This window comes from Artibeus jamaicensis, unplaced genomic scaffold (genome assembly GCF_021234435.1).
Source record: "Artibeus jamaicensis isolate MK-2021 breed Jamaican fruit bat unplaced genomic scaffold, CSHL_Jam_final contig_1016, whole genome shotgun sequence".
Taxonomy (NCBI): domain Eukaryota; kingdom Metazoa; phylum Chordata; class Mammalia; order Chiroptera; family Phyllostomidae; genus Artibeus; species Artibeus jamaicensis.
Window position 1 is genome coordinate 6,433,022 of NW_026521195.1, and position 23,311 is coordinate 6,456,332.

At 42.6% G+C, this 23,311-nt stretch overlaps 1 protein-coding gene across 5 annotated transcripts; it reads left to right on the top strand.

Moving 5' to 3' along the window:
- Positions 1-231: 231 nt before the first annotated feature.
- HERPUD2 (HERPUD family member 2) lies at positions 232-21,452 on the top strand. 5 transcript variants are annotated; one of them, XM_053661659.1, is made up of 10 exons: positions 233-573; positions 772-1,181; positions 9,790-9,867; positions 12,762-12,878; positions 14,750-14,767; positions 15,266-15,405; positions 15,763-15,885; positions 18,843-19,166; positions 20,019-20,133; positions 20,600-21,452. In XM_053661659.1, exons 2-10 carry the CDS (start codon positions 1,035-1,037, stop codon positions 20,759-20,761), a joined length of 1,224 nt encoding a protein of 407 aa, XP_053517634.1. In that variant the 5' UTR covers positions 233-573; positions 772-1,034; the 3' UTR covers positions 20,762-21,452. The 5 variants fall into 5 exon arrangements, with proteins under 5 accessions (XP_053517643.1, XP_053517634.1, XP_053517631.1 ...); XM_053661656.1 differs by having other exon boundaries at positions 234-573; positions 15,266-15,420; XM_053661668.1 differs by lacking the exon at positions 9,790-9,867 and having other exon boundaries at positions 232-573; positions 15,266-15,420.
- Positions 21,453-23,311: the final 1,859 nt, after the last annotated feature.

Consider the following 23,311-nt stretch of genomic DNA (forward strand, 5'->3'; position numbering starts at 1 on the left):
GTTAGCTAGTGGCGAGGCCTGAGTGCCCGCGGGAGTGGAGGCCAGGTGCGCTTCATCGGCCCCTGCTGCCTTGCGGGGACCAGGGACCCCGGAAAAGTGTACTAGGGGGAACCCCAGCGCGGCTCTCGTCTGCAGGGTCGCCCGAGCCGCGCCTCCGGAGGGCTGCGCGTGACGCACTTCCGCCCGGCGTCCACCGGCTTAAAGGGACCCCAACCCGGCTCACAACAACAATAATAACCACCACCACAAAACGGGCGAACAGTCGGCCGGCGCCTCCGCTCCAGTCCCCGCCCTCCTGCCACCTGCCGCCGCCCGGGCAGTGTCGGGCCCACCGCCGCGCGGCCCCGCCCCGAGCTTGCCCCGCCCGAGGGAGCGGGCGGACCGCGAGCCGCGCCCTCTGGCCAACTTTCCCCGCGGCCACCGCGCCGCCTCGCGAGACCCGAGGCTGGCCGTGGCCGCTTGCTGTGCCGCAGGAAGAGAGCGGCCGCCGCGGAGGACACCCGGCCCGACTCTGCGGGCGGCGGCCCTACCTGGGCGCGGAGGGCGGCGGCGGGCCCCGCGGCCTCCTTTCAGGTACTTCAGAGCTGCCCGGCCCCTTTTCCTGCCCTCCCTGCGGAGCCGTCGCGTAGGGGCCTTGTTGCGTTTCAGCTTGGGGGTGCGGCGGGGGGGGGGGCAGGGGCGGTGACTCGGGCCGTGGCGCCCCCACCCCTTCCCTTCTTCCCTTCCTCCCTTCTCAGCGATTTCTCTCTCTCTCCCCGCCGCCCCCCGCAGTCCGGTGGAGCCTAGCGGAGGCCGGACCTGGCGGGGAACACTGCACCGCGGCCGGGCCCCCAGACTCCAGTGCCGCCACCGCCAGTCATCCTCGGTACAGGCAATGGCCTTTGTATCGCGCGACGCACTTGTGACTGACTTGGACACGGAATATTGAGAACCCGCTCGCTTCCGAACCTACCGCAGTCGCGCTGGGAGTAACCACCTCGGCTCCTTTGGGCTCTTCACTGCTGCTCCTGACTGTTTTCGGCATTGGGGGCACCATGGACCAAAGTGGGATGGAGATTCCTGTGACCCTCATCATTAAGGCACCGAATCAGAAGTACAGGGACCAGACTATTAGCTGCTTTTTGAACTGGACCGTGGGGAAACTAAAAACGCATCTGTCCAATGTCTACCCTAGCAAACCAGTAAGTGTTGACAAGCTGACACAGCGGCTCGGGCCCGCGACCTCCCGCGCCCCTGCGCGGGATCCACACGGTCTCCTTGCTCACCCCCGCCCCTCTCGGGTCAAACAGACCTCTTGGTAGATTGCGAAGTATTTTGAGTTCTGAAGTTGCGCGCGCGTGTGTGTCTTGAGTGGCTGAGCCATTAATATCTTCTTGATGAGGTTCAGTTAATTAGTAAGTGCACAGAAATATCGAGGGACATAAGAACTGCCAGGCATGAAAAAAAGAAGACCGTTTTCCTTGGACTTAAAGTCATCAATCTTATATAGGATGACCGTTATATCCTTAAAAACACAGAGAGAGAAACATTACAGTTCATAGGAAAGCTTTTATTGATTATTCAACTAAAATTTCTTTTTACTTTCACCCCGTGACCCAGAATTTTGCTTACTGTTGAAGAGCAATTTTTTCTTGGAAACAAATATGTACCCCTATAAAATTACACTTTGAAGATTAGTATTTTAAGAAGCAAAGATTAGTGAGTTTTAGATTCACTTTCCTCTGCCCCTCCCTCCCTCATTTTTCTCTTGTACAGGACACAGAACTTTCACTAATTTAGAAGAGAACAGTCCTTCGACCCCCCTACCATTTGGTACATCTTTTTATTCCTTTCATATGACCATTTGTAAGTCAATGTGGCAGTGTTTTCCATTCTGAATCATACTGGGATATTGCAAAGCTAATAAATAAAATACAAAGAGTACAGCTCCATCTGTCCCTGGAGGTAGATTGGAAAGGGCATCGTTGATAATTAAAAAGTCCTGATAAGTAAAGAAGGCGTTTGATCTAAATTTGGGTATTGATGAATTAGGACTGTTTTAGTGGTGCAGTATTAAGTTTAGTTTGTTTAGATTTCTAGAATAACTACAGGAATACTACAGTTATTGCAAAAATAGTTTTAGAAAAACGGTCCTTAGTTGACATTAGCTGTGTTTGTCAGTACCTTGTGGTATAAACATTTTTAGTAGAGGAAATAAAAGCTCTCAGGTATTTACGTACTTGAAACAAGCCAGCTGGAACTCTCATTTATTCAAGTCTTTTGTTTGAAAGTTAAAGTTTACACAGGGGGTAACAATTTGTTTTAAAATTGTCTGCTTTACAAAAGATTTCCTATTGCATATGATTGGTTTGGTACAGTTTAGAAGTGGAAAATGGCTTTTCAGGATAATCAGAGTTTAAAGCCTCGTAACAGTGCGATGCCATTCCTAAGCGGTGCCCGTCTCAGTGTGTGCACTCCAGGGCACACTCATGTGAGGATCTTCACATGACACGATTAAACCAAAGGGACTCGGTTTACATTGTGATAGACCAAGAGTTACACTTTTCTAAAACTTTCTCATTTTGTAAAAACTCGGAGAGGGGAGTGAAACCTTCGAGCCTTATCTGCACCCGTAATGGCACTAATCTCCATTAGGGTGGGGGAACCACAGCCCTTATCTGCACCGGTAATGGCACTGCAGGGCTGGCAGTGCTGTGGGTCACAGGCTTCTGGGGACAGATCAGTTGCAGACTTCTTTACACCCCACCCCTCCTACCCTGCCTGCTGTCTGTACACACTGCAGACGGTTTGCAGGCTGTACAAACAGTGTGTGTTTCGGGCTTTAATTACCTGACTACCCAACTCCATGGCAAACTTGGTCTTTTTCCTCCTCCAGCAAGTTTCCAAGTGAAGGTTACTTGTAGGTTAATGAGAGTGGGCAGGCCCAGGGACAGGGCACACATGTTTATTTTCATAGAACTTTACTGAAAACTTTTTATGGTGCTTCATTTTGACAGGCTTACATTCTGACTTACCACAGCACAGTTGTCAAGCAGACCAGCTGTTTAGTGATGCCCCACAGCCACAGGTGGTCCTGATACAGAAATTGGAGTCCTACCAGTTGTCTTTGTAAGGTTGTTAATTGGAACAGAAAACATTTTGCAACCTAAGCAGTGTTACATGACTAACAAAATAACATTTATACAGGACGTTTACGTTCTTAGGACCACCCACAACAACTACTTAACATTATTCTGCGTTTAAGTGTCTCAAGCACTGTGTTGGTATTTAAGAGAGACCACTTCTGATGCCTGGTTCCTTGCACATCTGGGGGTCAGGGTGGGAGGGCTCGGAAACAAAGTGAGAAAAGGTGGCAGCTCTGGGCTGCGCTGCTCCTACCTGTATCTGAGGTCCTGGCTGGCCGAGGGCAGGGGCCGTCGGTCCCTGTGGGCAGTGGCTCTAGGGAAGTTAAGTGGGAATTGCTAGAGGGAGAAGAATGGAGACTTGAAGTTGTCCTTTTATCTCTGCAAGAATAGATCATGTGTTTACATGCTGTTAACCGGTTTTGGCAACAGTGTGTGAAATCCTAAGGTCTAGTTGTGAGGTAAGATATTGACTTAAATCACAGACAGTCTCCACATGGATATTTTAAATTCAGCTCCCCCTCCCTCAGTAAACTCAGAACAGATATACTCCCCCTACCCCCACTGCAAGCACACTTTCCTGGGCTTCATTTATTTATTTAATTTGGATTTTGTTGACCTGGCATTCGAATGTCCATATGCTAAGCACGAAGGTGACGGTAAGAGTCCTTTGCTGAAGCTCAAGTCCAGTGGGGGGTGGAGACATGAAAGTAAATAACCGACATGATGGGACTAGTGCTGTGCAGAGGGCTGCACTGAGTGCCACAGACGCACAGGGGAGGGGGGTGGTGCGCTCTGGAGTCTGGGGTAAGGGAATGGGGATTTGTTTTAAGAAAAGGTTCACAGGGATATTTTCCTTAGATAACAGTTTTAAGCAGACAAGGTGAGAGCTTTTTAAAACTTTTCTCAGAGCTAATGTTGCACTGGAATTGAAACCCAGGTTTGTATGACTGGCAAGCCTAAGGCGCTTAACCCTTACAATTCCTTTAGGACCTTGGCCATCTTAGTTGTATACTTCCAAATTATAAGAACTACAAAAAGAGGTGTCTGTTTACATGGATTGCCATCTAACAGCTGCAGATGAATGGATAATGTAGCCTTAATATTGTTCTGATGAATATCAACTTAGTGTGAAGTTATCGCTGCTTATTTTGATAAATTATAGGGAAGATATGGAGTGTAGTATCTTAAGACTCAAAGCACATTGCTTTTCCCTGTCTTGTCACATCCCTGCTGCTTCGTGTGACCCAGAGCAGCCCTGTATTTTCGCACGCTCTGTTCTGCGTCTACCTGATTTGCGAATGGCCTGTCAGTGCAGACAGCTCAGCAGGGACTGTCCCCTTGGAGTTCTGGAGGAAGTTCTTTAAGCTCTGGGTGCTGGTTTTGCTTACAGTTGTTGCAAGGAGATAAGGGGTAGAGACAGCTTGAGTAAACTGCACTTCTGTTTCCAGTGTTTCTGGATTTCCTGGGGCTTTGGGTGCGCTGCGTTTAGTGGGAGTGTGAGATGTGTTCCAGCACAAATCCACAGAATCCGTTTCCCACAGAAAGCATGTTCTGTGCACGTCTGGGGAACAGCTCTTTAAAGCTCTTTGATTTGACAGTTATATGTAAGTACTTCAATGTTAATAGTTACTACTTTCGAAGGACTTGGGTCATAGTTCTTTGAACTAACATGTAAGTTATAGATTGCTTTTACTGAGGTATTTGGTAATGTCAAAGTTGGATATCCTAAGAACATGCTTTTTTGAGCCCTATGTCGTTATAAGAGACCCATTTAGTTCTTCACATACAAAAGTTCAATCTTTTGATACCAACTAGATGACTTCTAGAAATATGAAGTATTGTTGGCTTTGTAAAACTCAACTGCCAGACTCTTAATGAATATTTAAAATACATTAGGGATGCATAATACTGTATCTGCTTTTGATACCTGATTAAATGTCTGTTTAGGTAATAATATGTATAAAGCTTTTAGAAAGAAAAAGAATCTCCCACCAGTTGTTGTTTGATTTGTGCATGTCATACTAGTAGATGAGCTCTCCTCTCCTTGGTTTTTGGCCATGTCTGTGCAGTGGGTAGCGGAGTGTTTCCGGTCAGCTGGTTAGGCAGCTGTTTGATTGGAGTGGTAGAGTTCTGTCTCTGGGCCACTCAGAGTAGCATCAGGATGTGTCCAGCCTGGTCATTCAGCCGCCTCTGCTGTACCACACGTCACCAGGCTTTGTCTGGGATGGAGTGGGGCCGGCCGAGGTGGTGCTATACCTGTGGGGATTTGCTGGCTGCTTGATGCGGCATGTAAGCAACAGGAAGAATGGTGATGCTCTTAGCAGATATAGCCAAGTATATTTGTATGTCAGTCTGTGCAGCCAGTCGCTTAACAGCAAACTATGTAACTGATAGTTTAATTAGTCCTTGATTTTAGACTTATGAATTATTCTGAACTTTTATATTTATTTATTTATGTTAAAGATTTTATTTATTTTTAGAGAGAGGGAAAGGGAGCAAGAGGGAAAGAAACATCACTATGTGGTTGCCTCTTGTGCCTCCTACTGGGGACCTGGCCCACAACCCAGACATATGCCTTGACTGGGAATCCAACCAGCGACCTTCGGTTCACAGGTCCACTGAGCCACACCAGCCAGGGCTAAATTCTTATGTTTAAAAGGTGCCATGCAATCTTTTTTTGCTTATTGAGAGAAAAATGAACTCTTGTTTGTTAAGCTGCTAAGATCTTGGGACTTGCTATAGCAGCTAGCGTCACTTACCCTGCCCAACACAAATGGGTTTTCAGTTACGGTAAAGGACAGTGTTAGCAGGTCTGCAGGAGTAAAACTGCCACTTTACAAGTAAAATTTAATTTGAATTGAGATCTCAAAATCTATACTTTTCCTAATACATATAATCTAAAATAACTAGATAAAAATTCATTTGATTATTGTTATTTGCTGTCATATCTAACCACTGGTTTTTCAGATATTTAAAGTATATAATATTTAAATGAAAGAAATAATTTTTTTAGTTGACATAGAACAATTTTCAAATCTTCTTACCTAATTTAGTCACATGAAAATTTTTTCTCTATTTTCAATCACAGTAAAATTAATTCCTTTTCCTTTTAAAACTTATGCATATCTGAGGAATATTCAGTTTAAGGCAACATTATATTTTATTGAGGTGTAATTTATATACTGTAAAACTTGCCCTTTAACTTGTACAACTCTCAGTGGCTTTCGGTAGTTCATGAAGTTGCCCACTTGTCACCACTGTCCAATTTTAGGACATTTTTATCACCCTAAAGAGAAACACCATGACGGCAAGTGGTCACTTTCCAGTCTCTGCTCCCCCAGTCCCTGGTAGCCACTAATCTACTTTTCGTCTCAAGATTTTGCCTGTTTGGGAAATTTTATGTAAATGGAATTGTAGTAAATTTGTGGCCTTTTGTGTCTGACTTCCTATAGTGTTTATAGGGTTCATCCATGTTATGATGTATATCACTTCTTCATTGCTTTTTACGGACCAGTAATGCTGCGTGGTACATATTTATCATATTTTGTTTATTCACTTACCAATTAATGGTTGTTCCGGCCTTTTGGTATTATGAATAATGCCACTAGGAACACTCTCGAACAGGTTTTGTGTGGATTTGGGTATACACTGAGTCATACGGTAACTCTGTCCAACTTCCTGAGGAGGCGCCAGACTTCCCCACAAAGGCGCTCCGAGAGCATTCCCACCGCCAGTGTCTGAGGGTTCCGTGTCTCCCCCTCTCGGCCCACCCTGGTTTCTGTTGTATGTATTTTTTAGGAGGGTATTGGACTCTATTCTAAGAGATTTATGTGCATTTTCTGTGAAATAGATACTGTTATTGTCCTCATTTTACAGATAGGAAAACTGAGGCACAGAGTGGTGGTAGTGGCATCTTGTACAAGTTTCCTAATATTCTTCATCTGTCTCTGCTGTGTTGATCTGTAAGTCCAGTACCACCTCCCCCTTGGTTAGCTACTCAAGTGGTGCTTTTTAAGTTGTTTTTCTCTCCATCATTAGTTTTTTTTGTATTATACTAGATTATTCATATTGGCATATAAACATGTTATTCTTCTGTTCTTAAAAAAACAAAACAAAAACACAAAGCAGTAAAACAAATAAGACCAGACCCTTTTGTTTTGAGGATATATATTTATTGATTCTAGAGAGAGAGGAGCATAGATGTGAGACAAACATCGATCAGTTACCTTCTGTACGTGCCCAGACCAGGACTGAACCCACAACCTAGGTAGGTACCCTGACCGGGAATTGAACCTGCAACCTCTTGGTGTATCGGATGACCCTCCAACTGTACCACACTGGCCATGGTCCAGACCCTCTTTTGATTCCACTTTCCTTCTAGCTATTGCTCTATTTCTTTCCTTGTCCTTAGTGCAAACCTCCTTATAAGTTGTATATATTTACTATCTCTAACTATACTCCTCTCCTTTTCTCTAACATCCATTCCAGTTAAATTTTTACCCTACTGTCCACCAAGATTGCTTTATCAAGGTCAGTAGGGGTCTCCACACTGCAGAATACTCAGAGGGAGTACAGAAGTACACAGAATAGAGTGAGAGAAGGACTGTGAGTGATGACAGAAGCCTGGAAATACTCAAATGTCTATCCGTAAACTGGTACTTCTGTATAAAGGAGCCTTACTCACCCATCAAAAAGAATGGGGAAGACATCCTGACACTGCTCATGCGTAATCTCCAGGGCATATAAAGTGAGGGAACGAGGCAGAAAAGAGTGGGTATAGTGGATTGCTTTTCATGTGTGAAGAGAAGACAGTATTGGTGTCTGTGTTCAGATCTGTGGTGGTGGCAAAGAGAAACAATGGAAGGGTAATTCAGAATGAGGGAGTGGGGAACAGGGGCAGAAACTATACCCCTTCAAATGGGTGTCATTGTATAATTTTTACTCTGTTGCCATATAATTTAAGAAGTTAAATAGGGAAAGTAATTCCTACATGGTAACACAATAATTTAATGATTTACTGTCAGGATGGCGATATAACTGCAAGAGAAATTATCCCAAGTAATTTGAAATAGCACTTTAACTATGTATTTCTAGTGGTATGTACATAAGGACTGTAGAAAGCCTCAAGAAATTTTAAACTTCACTCGATGTTGTTATTCTTATTTTGAGATTTGTGTATAATAGAATGAAACATACAAGTAAGTTTGCTAATGGCGTATGTTTTTTAATGTCATTAGTAAGCAAGAATTTCAAGGCAAGAGAAGATATAAAAATAAGTAAAAACCATATACTGCTCTATTAATTCAGAAATATCGGTATGAACTTTTAAAGTATCTCTTTCTAAAAAATGTATATTTTCTAGCTTTCCTTAATGAAGAATCTTAGAAATAACGACAACTAACAGTGAAGTACCCTCAGACCCCAGACTTTGGTCTTCAGACAGCGTCCCCACTAGAAGGAACCAAGGCACTGGGCTGATGCACCTGGGCCATTCTGTGCCTAAGAGAAAGGAGACCTCCTGAGACAGCAGAGGTCATGTCCAAATGACACAGGAGCCCACCTGGACTCCTGCTGACGAGGGAGAACACCATTTGAGGACTTAAACAAATGGCAGTACAGTATAAAATATAAAATTCTACAAGTTCATCATGATACTTAACCCAAAACCTGTGATGCTTGGTACCTGAGGACCATAGATCTTACTCAGTGTGATGGTTTCTATTATGATTGTTTTACTATAAAGTCCTCTTTTACTAGCCATGTTGAATATGTAGTCTATTTAAAAATTGTTACAGTTTTGCTTGGATTTGACATATGTAAGAGTTGTTGATATAGCTACTATCTAATTGTTTCATTAGATTTTAAGGAACATTTGCCTGTTTCTCAATTATGAAATAGGAGTTCTTACAGGGACTATACATAAATGCTTTAATTGTAAACACTTTAATGCCAGTAGTGGGAACTCTTAGCAGATTTATTATAAATACAAAACAGAGCAGAGATAACCAGGACATATTTCCTGCTGGGGTTGCTTATAGAGAGGACAGCTGCATCTCCGTGCAATTGAGTTGATTTTTCTTTAGTCTCATATTTTTAAAAAATGTACAAAGCTATTCGAGAGAGTGGAAGGAATGATAAAATCTATTAAATAGTTTATTTACATCTATAACTAAATTCAAATGCCTTCTGAATTAAAACTGGTAAGTTTGGGATGATGTTAGTAAAGAAAAAGTAAATCTTACATATACTTTTAGATGAAAAATACTGATAATACAAATACCTCTGGTGACTTTTAAATTTTATCTTGTTGACTTTTAACAGAAGGCCAGCCACCTCCTCATTTATAGCTTGAAGATTTATAATGATAGTCAGGTACGCATTGCATTACGGCTGAAAAGACAAACTTTCAATTTACCTGTTTTCTGTTTTTTTTTTTTAAATTTGGTAATCATCCGTATTTCATTGTATCTACAATAAAGAGGCTACCATTTGCTGAGTTCTTAATGTCTTAAATGGAATTTGGAAAAAGAAAATTCTTAAACTATGTCTGATTTCTGCTTATTTGTGCCTAAAGGGAGTTTACCCATATTTAGGCATGTTACTCCCAACCTTTATTTTGTATAACTAGAAAAAGTTGAATTCTCTTCTTTGTCCCATTTCTCAGTTGACGAAGGATCAGAGGTTGGTGTATTCGGGCAGACTGCTTCCCGATCATCTGCAGCTGAAAGACATTCTCAGAAAAGTAAGCAGATTTCTACCACTATGCGCTACCAGACACAGTCAGAGTGTGAGAGCAGAGTCGTTCTAAATTCCATGGATATCCAGCCAGTTCAGTTTGTAGATACTCAAAATCAACCCACTTGGGCAGCATTATAGGTTAACGTGAACTAGAATGTAAAGAACATTGTGATAGATTTGTTAGTTTAGGTAGCAGTTTTGCATATCTATCAGAGAGCTAAATCTGAAATAGGATTATATATTTGTCTTCAGGCATTTGGCATTTGTGTAAGAAAACACTGCCAGCTTACCAGGAGTGCAGGAGAAGAGCGTTCAGGGTGTGGTGAGGATCTTCACTGATCACAGTCTCTCCTTGTGACCAAGCTGCACGATGTTGTAGTACAGGTTGTGTGGGTTAGGAGTTAATTTCAGGGCAAGAAACAAGGAAGCCCAGGTGTCCGTCAGTCAGCAACCTTTGAATGTTGGTGCTTAGAGCGAAAATGTATTTCAATGAGTTTTTTGACCATCAGCTGGAGTGTTGGTTTTTTTTTTAAACTGGCAGCTTTTAACTCCTTTATTTGTGGAATTTATACTTTGATAACTTTTCTGCATTTGCGATACTGCTTTTTGTTTGTGAATGTAGCAAAATTGAATATACAGCTTTGATATTTTTGCTCAGATCTTTCACTTAAGCCTTTTTTTGTTTTTTTATAGTTTTTTTTATCGGATTTTTTCTTTACCATTTATCTCCCTTATACCCTCTTTCACCTCCACCTACTCCCCTCCCCCTTGACTTAACTCTTAATGTCGTTCTGGATATCCCTGATCCAATTTAGGAAATCTTTCTCCTCAACTTTTTATGATTACCTGTGGGAAACTTTAAGAAGTCTTATACCAACATATTCTTTCTGTTTAGATAGTTGGACATTTTAACTTTGCCATTGTGACTTCTTGCTGTCATTTTCTTTTTAATCATGTAGTTTCAGGTTGTCAGGATGGTTTAATATCTTCTTTCTCCCTCAAAAATAATGAAATTTGTAGCAGTTCCCCTCCTCCTTTGTGATAGGCTTAATTTTTCAGAGCAGTTTTAGGTTGAGCGGAGGTAGAGATTTCACATACGTCCCCCGCCTCCAAGGCACAGGCTCCCCCACTACCAGCACTTCATGTAGAGTGTACATTTGGTACAGTTGATGAGCCTGCGTCACGGACACATCACCGTCACCTGAAACCCGTGGGTACTTAGGGCTTCCTCTTGGTGTTACACTTCCTGTGGGTTTGGACAAATGCAGTCACCATTACGGTGTCGTACAGGGTAATTTCACTGCCCTGAAAGCCCTCTGTGCCTCGCCTTTTCATTGTTCTCCGTGTTTTTATTATTAAAAACATTATGGCTATGTACTCTTTGAAATACATATTTATTTTATTATTTTAACCCAAAGATAGCTGGTTTGCACATGGATACTTTTTTAAAGATTCTTGCTGCCAGAAATAGTTTCTGACCAGAAGACTTAAAATGCTCAGTCAAAGGACTGTTGGCCCCTATATAAAACATTTTGAATAATATGTTTACATTTTTAGTAGATCTTAGAACTGTTTTTGTTAAAGTCACTGTATTCCTTTTTTTCAATAAAATGCTACCATCAGCTTTACTTGTTTTGTTATAAACTCTTATAGAAGCTTTCTCCAAAGGTGAATGAAAATGAATACTAGGACTTAATTTGAGTCATAGAACCTTTGAAACTAGGTTTCTAAGAGGACATTGTAAACCAGGAGTGCCTTCTATCTTCCTTACTAGGCACACTAGCCCTGAAAATGCCTGTTCTCGTTGTAACCCCCATTCACTTCTTTCTTTAAATTCCTAAATAAAGCAGTTGTGGTTTGTGCTTCTCAGTTCTGTGCAAAAGACTGTGATACATATTTCTCTAATTGTGCTCTAACGCGCTAGTCTCATCTTTTAACAGTGTTATTAGCATCTTTAGGGGTAGGGACGACTTCTGCCTTTCTGGGGTCCTCCTCAGGATTCAGGACAGTTCTAGGTTTCTGCTGGCAGTTGAGAAAGGCTGTTTCTACTTGCGTCGTTTCTCTTTTTTATGACTGGGCATCTTCCTTATCTTCCCGTGCCCTTTCCTTTTTCATACTCTGTTTTCCCCCTTTTTAAGTTGCTGAGCTATGCTGTGTTCTTCTCTGTCCTCCTCTGTTCTCTTTCCTTTCTCCCTCTTAATTTACCTGCTTTGTGCCTAAGTATAGGTGTACTCGTGTAATCAATCTCTAAGCTAGAATGTCAATCCTAATTATTATTAGAATATTTTTAGTCATGTTTGTAGGTTTATGGAAACATGAGATATTTACAGAATTTAGTTCAAATGTATGCTTTATTTAAATATAAAATAAATTTTGACTTGAAAAAATATACTATATATCACCTTGTTAAAATCAAGGCAAATGAGATTATGGTGACACTGTATGAGCTTATTTGTTATAGCTGCAAAGTCCTAAGTAAAGGAAATATCTTTACTGCTTAGAGTTTGTGGGTCTGAGCTCTAGCGTGACTGTTGCAGTGCTGATGTTAAAGTGCTGGGTGTTTTAACGCTCAAATCGTAGGTGGCATGACCCAACTCAACAGCGCACTGTTTGCTTCAAGACTCCTTTGTGTACAAAGCAATAATTTTCTTCACCCAGCAGTTACTGAGTATTCTGACCACTTACTTTCTAAGCATGGAGAAAATACTAAATTCAGAAGGGTTCCAAATTCTAAAATGGTAAATTTACCTTCAAATGGCAGCAGTTCCTTACTGAAAATGGCTCTGCTAGAAGGGAACTTAAGTTCTGAGTGGAGTATATTTCAGCTAAGCTGCTGCTGACGTTTTAACTGCACCTTTCCCAGTGCCGCCCTTTCAGTGCGCTCTTCTTCGGTTTTAGCAAGACGAGTATCACATGGTCCATCTCGTGTGCACTTCCCGGACTCCTCCCAGCTCTCCCGACTCCAGTGCCAGCACAGAAGGTCACGAGGGGCTGGCGTCCAGCAGCAGCAGTTCTGTGAGTCCGCACGGGAGGAGGGCGTGTGGGCGTCTCCTGATGATCCTTATTTTGCCTCGAAAAACTAAGTGAAAAAACAGAACAGTCGGAGCTTGTGGGTTGTGAGATTGTGATTTGAATGGCTTGATTTAGGCATTCAAACTTTGTTTTTGAAATCTAATATACAGTGCTGTCCCTTGAAGCCTGTTCCCTGGGAGTTATAATTTACTGTATGTGGGTCAGTAATAGATCCAGTCTTCAGGGGTTTAGTTACTGAAACACTAAGGAAACAGAATTACAACCTGGTTATATAATATAACCTCTAAGGCCAGTAAAATTTCACAAATATTTAAGGTGTTTAGTATATTTTATTCAAGGTGGATTAAGTTATTTGAGTTTTCAGCGTGCTAATCGTCTAAGTAGATTGCTTGGTCACGAATTTTATGTTCTGAAATGACTGCATTTAGCATACATTCCAACTGCTGGAGGAAAAATGACCAAACCTGCTCACTCAGCTCTTCCAGACTTGGGTATTCATTTCTTCTGCCTTATTTTTTCATTTACTTAAAATTGTTTTGGAAGTTCTTCTTACTAGTTAAAACTTTTCAACTTAGATGTTCTCTACAAGTTTTAAAGACACTGTTCCAAGGCCTTTTACATTAAATTATTTTTGGTTTCCAGTAAAAGCTTTATATGATACGTTTGGAGGTGAAAGACAGTTCTTAGTAAGGATCTAGCCAGAACTTAAAGGAGGGGGCTGAGTGGAGATAACTAGTTGATAGCGCTTCCAGCAGATACTAAGTAGTGGCTTCTTTAAGAACTAGATCCTCTAGTTGCTGTGTTTATTGTGTATAGCCTCAGTGGGCAGTGTTCTCGAGTACCAGTCAGGGAAACTCAGCCCAGGTTAAACTGAAGTGTGTTTTGTCGGTAAGGCCAACGGCCTTGACCTGTCCCTGCCTTGCACAGGAAGAGGCAGAACATAGGCATTGGCCTGGCATTCCGTGTGTAATCTTTGGGCAAGTTGTGTTGCCTCAGTTTTTGTTGAGAAAGAATCCTCTGACTTGTCCCATGGTTCCTCGGCCACAATTTCCTGTCATTAGTATATACATTCAGTTTTTCAGGGTGCGTTACGAAAATCTAAACGTGTCAAAAGAAAAAGAAGTTGAACTCCCCTTAATGTTTTATTACAGAAATTTCAGTGGGATTGGAAAATGTCTTAGAAATTTAGTCACAAGAGAGTTATCTAATAAGGTCAGAAATCCAGAGAAACTAGCCTGGGCTGCCAAATGACTAGGCCTTTCTTTAATTTTTGATTAACTACCTTTTCATGGTCCATTTAATGAGAAATCTTGCTAAAAAAGAGGCCTTTCCAAATTCATGTCCCTAAGAATCAGACTCCCTGGTCAGATACTTGGTACCTGTTTTGTGTGAAGTAATGTCTTAGAGAAAGCTGCTGTTAGTTTTGGAAAAGACAAATGTCTTGGGACCTCCCACAGGCCTGGATGTGGGAAGGTGGACACGTGGAAAAGCAGCCGCTTCCTGGGGGGCGGTGCAGGGAGAGGCAGTTCCAGCAAACCTGGAGGGCGTTCAGGGCACGTTGTACCCAGTGGGAGAGCTATAATTTGTATAGGATATAATTGTATTTTAAATCTAGACCCTTGATAAACTGTTTTCAGATGGCAGCAAATTGGGGTGCTTTTCGGGGGGCTGTATTGTTTAAGGTAGTTGGGTCGGGTGAGTTACTGAAATCATTGGAGTGTGAGAATTTTAAAATTCTGACTGGTATCTTGTTCATCAAAAAAAAAACCCTATTTGTTGGTGGTATCTATAAACTGACAAATTTAGAAGTAAAAGGAATCTTGAAAACCTAGTTCAATCTTATTTTTTTGTAGGAAAGCCGAGACTCGGAGGTTAAGTGAAATTTTAAGGTTATGTTCCTTGTTAATGTCAGAGATAACACCAGATCTGATTTCTAGCATGTTCCTCACACCTTTAAACCAGTGTGTTACTAATTGCATGTTACACTGTACCCGGCACATAGTAACTGTTTAAATCACACAGAAATTGGTACCATTACTAAGCACTTTGTGTGTTCTAGGCATTGTGAAAAGAGCTTTGCATGTATTAACTTAATCTCACGATTTTGTATGCTTTTTTTGTATACAGTTACTCCACTACTTAGCCTTTTCTAGTTGATAAACTGTTGTATAATGAAGCAATTTTGATTTTTCTGAAGTCTTCAGCCTCATCAGAATTAAAGTATCTCAAGATTCAAATTAGTAAATTCTTAAAATTCACTCTTTGCAGAGGGATTTATTTCATAAACACCTATTTAGCAATGTGTGTGAAATCTCGTGATGGTAATGAATTCAATCTTCTTGAAAAAGCAATTGCATTTCTGTTTGTAGAGTCCAGATCAGTCAGGATCAACAACTCCACCGTCCAGTGCGGAGACTTTGCCACTAGCTGTCAGCGCCCCCTCGGAAGGGCTGAGGCAGCGCATCCTTCCACAAGTGCAGACCGACCCGGCCCAGAGTCACCGGTTCCCGTACGTCGTGCAGGGGTGAGCGGGAACTGGGGGCCTCCTCCGTGCTCTTCCTCCTGACTGCTCTGGGAGCCCTCTGCAGGGGTCCAGGCACATTCCAGAACTACCCCCTACTTGACCACATGTCTTGAGAACAGAGGGCTCAGTCGAGCACTGCTTTTGAAAGCCGCTCGTACATCAGAACCGTCCAGGGCAGTGCTGTTCAGTTTTTAATGTCTGTGCTAATCACCTGGGGATATTGTTAGGTTGCAGGTTCCGGTTCAGCAGGATGACTGACTTGTAGTCCAGAAATTAAAGTTTAGAGAAATGCTTTCCACTTCTAGAGCACTGAAAGACATGCTTTTTACCTTGTTGTGGCAGAAATGTAGACAACCAGCTTCCCGGACAAGCCCTGGTGGCCGGATTCCCCGTGTACCCTGCGCTCAGCCCACTGCAGGTGCTGTGGTGGCAGCAGATGTATGCGCATCAGTACTACATGCAATAGTAAGTGGATGCCGGGCCTCCTGCACTCACTGCGGTGTTCGCCTTATTTTCTGTGTTTATCCTAAGTCACTTAATTTGGGGTTGCATTTACTGATGTGGTTCATTAGCTTTTAAACATGACTATTATTTCTCTGGTTGATGTGGCTCAGTGGTTTGAGCGCTAGCCTGTGAACCATAAGGTCACCAGTTTGATTCTCAGTCAGGGCACATGCCTGGGTTGCGGGCCAGGTCCCCAGTTGAGGGTGTGAGAGAGGCAACCAACTGATGGACATTGTTTCTCTTGCACACCAATATTTCTCTCCCTCTCTGTCTCCCTCCCTTTCCTCTCTCTAAAAATAAAGTAGTATCTTTAAAAAAAAATAATTTTTATGAGGGCGTTCACAGGCATCTTAGCAGATTCTTTTTAAAAAATCATTTGGCTAAAGGAAAAATGGTTCATAGCAACTAAGTCTTTCTCTACTTCTCCCTTTCACCTCTCATTATATTGAGATGCTTTAATATAATGTTTTATGTATTTAAGAGGAGAAAACGTAGGAAAGTTGCACTGGAAGGCAGCAGATCTCCATGAAGAGACTGGGCGTTGAGTAAAAAGAAATAGAAAGAATCACATGTCAAGGAGGCTCATATCTCTGTAGGACTCAGTGGTGGCAAATGCATTCCTGTGCGGTCAGCATTCTTGAGAGGCCTCGCCGCCGGTCACTGTCTCAGCGTGCCCCTGCCGGACTTCCTGTGCTTTCCTTCGACATTTCTGGCTTCTCTTTAGTGTCCTCCTCTCTTACATCTCTGATTAGTTATCCACTTCGTCCTTTTTATCACTCCTTTTGTGTCCTTGGACAGCCCTCCAAATCAGGGCCCCCCCCCAGTACCGGTCAGTGGCCTGTTAGGAACCAGGCCGCACAATAGAGGGTGAGTGGCAGATGAGCTGCGAAGAAGCTGCAAGCTTCTGTGTGTTACTGCCTGAGCTCTGCCTCCTGTTCTCACAGCCCGCCCCGCCTTGTTCTGAGGAAAAACTGTCTCCCAGGAAACTGGTCCCTGGTGCTAAAATGGTTGGGGGCCACTGCTCTAAATGGTAGCACACCTTGCACAGTTAGATATATCCATGTGCTTACCATGTGCCTTGTGATGCTCAGTGTGGGTGGGGGGGGTGCAGGAGCACTAGTTGGTGTGGGCTGTCCCCTTGCAGTGCTTTCTCCTGGGGCCTTGCTGTTAGCTCCCTGTGGTGGCGTTCAGCTCTTCTTCTCCTGGCCTCATCCTGTGTCTCCACCGAGTCGCTAGGAGTGTCTGCAGGGCAGTTGGCCTTTCCCTAAGTTCATTGTGTTCAAAATCTGACTCCACCGGCCTCTGAAGGGCACTGTCCTGCCTGACTCCTGTCAGTGACACTGTCTCTTCTGTCATTCTCCACACTCTTAACCAGCTTCATGCTGACTTCTGTTGTCCCTGAACCCAGCAAATGGCCAGGGTGAGCTGCTGTGTCATTTCTGGCCTTCGTCCTTCCCCTATATCTTACTTCCCATTTATCACCCAGATCTTTTCTCATTTTAGACCCACTTTATTGACATTGCTTTTTCTCCCTTGGGGCTCTTGACTGTATTTCATTCGACTACTGCCCGTTAACTTGCTTAATGTGTAGTCTAGTCAGTCATTCCTCATTCCACCCCCAAGTGTCTGACTGCTGTTGCTGCAGCGTGAAATCCGTGTCCTTATCTCTCCTTCAGATGTGTCCTGCAGAGCTGACCTGCTTTATGAACCTCATATTCTAATCGTTCTCTCGCATAACCCCAGGCAGGCTGTTTGCACCTTAGCTCTAGCTCCTGCCTTGGTAATACCATAGTTACCATTTGAGTGGCTGCTTTGTGCTTAGTACCCTACTAGATGTTTACGCCCCCGTCTCATTGTCTGACAAGAACTGAGTAAGGGAAGTGGGGCTCATTTGTAGATTGCTTCTAGATCATCTAATCTCATGTACATCATTTACCTTTGGAGCCTCAAGTTCTCACACTTCATGAAATAGCTTGCCCATGAATTAGAATATCTAATGAGGTAGCAAGCATTTTGGAACTAACAAGCCCTATGCAAAAACAAGGTATTAGCATAAAGGCTTAAATAGGCTTTCATAGCTTAGGAAATTTCTGTTTTATTTTACTTTGCTATGTTGGTTTTTAAACTTTCGATCATACAAGAATCTGAACATACAAAAAGCTAGCCTAGCAAAGTGGACACTGTGTGCTCACCCCCAGCTTCAGCACTTTCCAGCTCATGGCCGTCTTGTTGCACAACCGCCCCCCCCCCATGCTGGATAACTGAAAGCAGATTTAGGTGTATTACCATTTTACTGGGGGCATTTCATGGAGAGAGTTATTCTGATTTTCAAGCAATTAGAAGCAAACTTCAGGACCACAATTCTTTGTAAGTTTGACAAAGGATCTAGACCAGTGGTCCCTAGATGGAGTTCCCAGAAGTCAGCTTCGGGGTTGAGGGATCGTGACCTGGAACCTAGTTAATATCTTAAAATACGAATCCAAATCCTGCACCATAGACGGTGGACACACAGAGTGATGATTAGTGTACATTGTCAGACAAACCTTTGGCGGCCTGGGTCGGAGGGTCAGGTGGCTGGTGTGGGGGTTCATTCCACGGAGAAGAACAAAAGGGGCCATCAATGAGAAGGTCGGAAGAGAGATCGGGTCACTGCCTCCTAGTGTGTTCAGTGTGGGGGAGAAAAGAGTGAGTCAGGTGGCTGTTCTGTCCCTCACTTCTCCCTCTCTGGCCAGCCTGAGCACTGCAGTCTTGGTCCTGCTCCCACGAGGTTGGTGCTTGCCCATGAGATGGGGGGCGGGGCAGCGATCGTCCATGGCAGGCTCGCGGAAGATACATGGGCTTACCCAGGAGGGTTTGAGAAACACCCCGTAGTATGGCTGAGTGTTGCTTTCTAACATTTACTCTGACGACTCTTCCAGTCAAGCTGCAGTCTCGGCTCAGGCCACACTGGACGCCACCCCCGCCCAGTCCGTGCCTGCACAGTCTCTGAACCTGGCACACGTTCCTGGTGAAGAGCCCCCGCCTGCGCCAAACCTGGTGGCTCAAGAGAACCGGCCCATAAATGAGAACGTGCAGATGAACGCGCAGGGAGGGCCGGTGCTGAACGAAGAGGACTTCAACCGGGACTGGCTGGACTGGATGTACACGTTCTCCCGCGCCGCCATCCTGCTCAGCATCGTGTACTTCTACTCTTCCTTCAGTCGCTTCGTCATGGTGATGGGGGCCATGCTGCTGGTGTATTTGTGAGTGATGCTCGTGAACGTCCCATTTCTCTTAGTGACTCTCGGAAACTGTCCCGCATAGACTTGCGTGTGGCAGTGGCCGTGAGTGCTGGGTGAGGGCCTGCGGGTGTCGGGTGAAACAGGTCTGGCGTCAGAAGCAGGGCAGTTATATTGAGTGAGCACATGTATCAGAATTGTCCAGAAGTACATTTTTATTTTATTGTTGCTTATAAAAATTGTTCATTCAGGAAGATGGGCTGTATCAATTATTTAGAATTTCAGGAAGTAGATGATTTTTTCTTTTTTTATTTTTTATTTTAGAGAAGCATCAGTTTGTCATTCACTTATTTATGCATTCTATGGTTGCCTCTTGTATGTGCCCCAACCTGGAATTGAACTTGCAGCCTTGGTGTATCAGGCCCATGCTCCAACCAGCTGAGCTCCCCAGCCAGGGCCTATTCATTCTTCTACAAAGATGTTCTTTTTAATTACAGTTATCAGTAGTAAGTTCTGTAATACAGGCCAGATTCTTTTCTTCATAGTAGAATAATTTTGCCTTGCCTCCTGATTCCCCAAGAGACAAACAGATACCTGTTTGAATTTCATTTTGAAAAATAGTGAAGGAAGGATTTTATGACTCCTGACAAGTTTGAATATTTAGGGTGGAGCCAGTTAAGCCCATGATAGACTTTTAGACTGAAAATGACTTCTATTTTGCTACCCTTGCTTTGAGAGGGGTATTTCTTGGCATAAAGTAGGCGATATGGTCTTTTCATTTATTATAGTTCTAATCATTTTTCTCTTGTGGGATGCTAATGTTTCATAGTTTTACAAATAAAAACACTTGAAACTTCTTTTTATTTTACCAAACAGGCACCAAGCTGGATGGTTTCCTTTCAGGCAAGAAGTAGGCCAGCAGCAGGCTCCCCGCAATAATGCAGAAGTTAATGACGGGCAAGATGCAAACAACCTAGAACTTGAAGAAATGGTATGCAAATGAGGTTTTGGTGTACTTTAAATACAGGTGTGTCCTCAGCACTGTGTGAGACCAACATGATAAAAGAATCTCAGGGTGTTCCATACGTGTTTGTGGATTAACACATGAAGGAAAGTAAACATGTAAATTGTGCGGTTTCATCCTGGAGAACTTAGTCATATGTTAGAATTAAATGGGAAGAAGTAATGTTATTCTTCCTTAAAATAGCCTAGAAAGAAAATTAGGCACATGGTGAGAATTTATTTTATTAAATTGGCAGTTATCCCTTTGAACTCAAATGCCAAGGAATTTATCAATTTTGGATTTGACATTCTAATGACCAGCTATGTACCACTTTCTTACTTCATTCTCACATTCCATCTTACTGTAGGGAAGTACTTACCTCTCTCCTTTTCTATCATGAATTAGTGCTAGCTGTTTAATCACTTAGGAGTCCCTTTCTCATTTTGTTTGCAAGGAGCGCCTTATGGATGATGGTCTTGAAGACGAGAGTGGAGAGGATGCAGGGGAAGATGCTGGCACACTCCACAGGCCAGGGCTGATGGCGTCCGCGTGGTCTTTCATCACCACCTTCTTTACTTCGCTGATACCCGAGGGGCCTCCCCAGGCTGCCAATTAGGCCCGAGAGACTGCCAGCTGCCAAGGAGGGTCTGACTTGAGGACCGTGTTTTAAATAACAGTGCAATTTCAAAAAAATTTATTACTTCCTTCCCATCATCATGTACAGAGGTGTTTTTCTTTAAGTTTTTCCCACATATGAATAGTTTAAGCACAATGGACTACTAAATGTGTGATTTTTTAAAAAAAGATCCTAACAAAACGTAGCGTAACAATATTGGTCTTCCAGGTTTATTAATTTCAATTATGTGTATTATACCAGACAGATCTATATGTGCATCTTATTTCTTTAAAGAGCTGCTTCACATAGAAGTATCTATAATAAGCCCGCCCTTCAATCTGTAATTTGAATAAATATTATCTATTTTCTGTGAATTATCCTAAAAGTTTTAAACAGAACGACCTCATAGTTTTTGAAGGATTATTTACCTAATGTGCTAGTAGCATCTTGCCCAACCATAAAGCAATAAACTTCTCAATAATCTTAATTTTGACATTTGAATAAACAATGGGAACTTTCAATTTTAAGGGCAAGTGTCCCATCATTTGGAATTGGTACCTTAAAAAAGGCAGCTCTTCAATGGAATTAATAGTGATATAACATGTTTGATATAAGCAGTACTTTTATAAAATACGATATGCTGGAAATCATTCCCTGTAATTTTTTTAAATAAAAGGTTAATTGTGGTAAACTGTCCTATGAGTTATTTGTTTAAATTCCTCAGTGATGTATGGATTATATGCAGAAAATCTAAGTTCAAGTAGTTGGAAAGTCTTCAAGGTCATTTTCACCTCCTTCCGTTCCAGCTGGCTGAGAACTAGGAGTAGTTCTCAGGTGGTTGGAAACCTCAGTAATTTTTAGAGAAAATTCCTGTATAAGTCAGTTCCACAGTTACAGGAAGGGAGTAAGTTTCTCATAGGGCAGCTAATTAAAATTGAACAGATGAGGATGGAAAGACTTAGCATGAAAGAACTTCCTGTCTCACATGTAATGTATTAACACAGCTACGATAGGACAAAACAGAAGATTAAGAAAACCCATGAATTACTCTGTTTATTCATAACAGTGACATTTCAAGGGATAACTGGTTTGCCCTTTGAAAAGTAAAATTCGGTTTCTGTTTATAGATGTCAATCAGGACGCCACAGTTGAATTTGAGCATTTGAACCATGGTACTAGTAATAGAAAATATAGATAAATATCTATGTAATACTGAGGTGAAAAAATACCTTTATTTCTAAAAAACGGTTGCTATGTGTATGTTTTCATAATTCAAAAGGCAAACAGGAAGAGAACGTTAAGCAAAAAGTAATTCAGTAAATTAAAAAATAGGTAATTCAGGCCCTGGCTGGGTGGCTGAGTTGGTTGGAACATCGTTGTCTTGTACACCAAGAGACAGGGTTTGATTCCCGGTCAGGGCACATACCCAGGTGGTGGGTTCCATCCCCAGTCAAGCTTATGGGGGAGGCAACAATGAGGTTTCTCTCTCACATCCATGTTTCTCTTTTCTTCCTCTTTATCTAAAATTAAACAATCCTCAGCTGAGGATTTTTTTTAAAGGTAATTCAGTTAAAAAAAACACCTCATTAGGAAATGGACAAGCATACTCTCTTAGCTTGGGCTGCTAAAACAAACGACTAGGCGACTCAAACAGTAGTTACTCATTTCTCCTGGTTCTTGTGGCTGGGAAGTCCAAGATCAAGGTGCTGGCAGATCCCCTGTCCATTGAAGTTCCACTTCCTGGTTTGCAGAGAGTGGAAACAAGGTCTTTCTTCTCTCATAAAGGGACTATCCCTATTCACGAGGGCTCCACCCTCCTGACACTTTCACACTGGGGATTAGGGTTTGTCAGGGAGGTCACAAACACTGAGTACATAACAGATACACAGGCAATAAACGTGAAAACAAGGGTAATGAGTACAAGTGAAAACCATCAAATTGGTAAGATGATAATGCTGGCGAAGCTACTGGGGAAGGTAAAATTGTATATAGCCCATCCAGTAAGGATCAGTTTTTATAATTGCACGTAATCATTCAGAGTTGTCCTGTTCCTAAGGACTAGACTTCTTTTTTTAAAATTTTATTTAGTTATTTTTCAAGTACAGTTTTTTTGTCTATTTTTCCCATCCCAGCCCCCCCCCCCCCCCGGGCTCCCCACCTCCCTCCCATTTCCTCCCCCACTAGCCCTCATCCATGTGTCCTTCATACTTGTTCTTCCAAATCCCTCCCCTTTTTCCCCCTTAAATTCCCTTCCCTCTCCCCTCTGGTCACTGTCCCCTTCTCTATTTCAGTGTCTATGTTTTTTTTTATTTTATTTTTATTTTTTTAATTGATTATGCTGTTACAGTTGTTCTATTCCCCCCTTCATTCCCCTCCACCCTACCCCCCATCCCCACCATTACCCCCCTTTAGTTTATGACCATGTGTCTCAAGTCCTTTAGATTCTATATTTCCCATGCTATTCTTGCCCCCCCCCCATCTATTTTCTTTCTACTGTCTATGCTACTTATTTTCTGTACCTTCTCCCCCTATCTCCTCCTCCCACTCCCC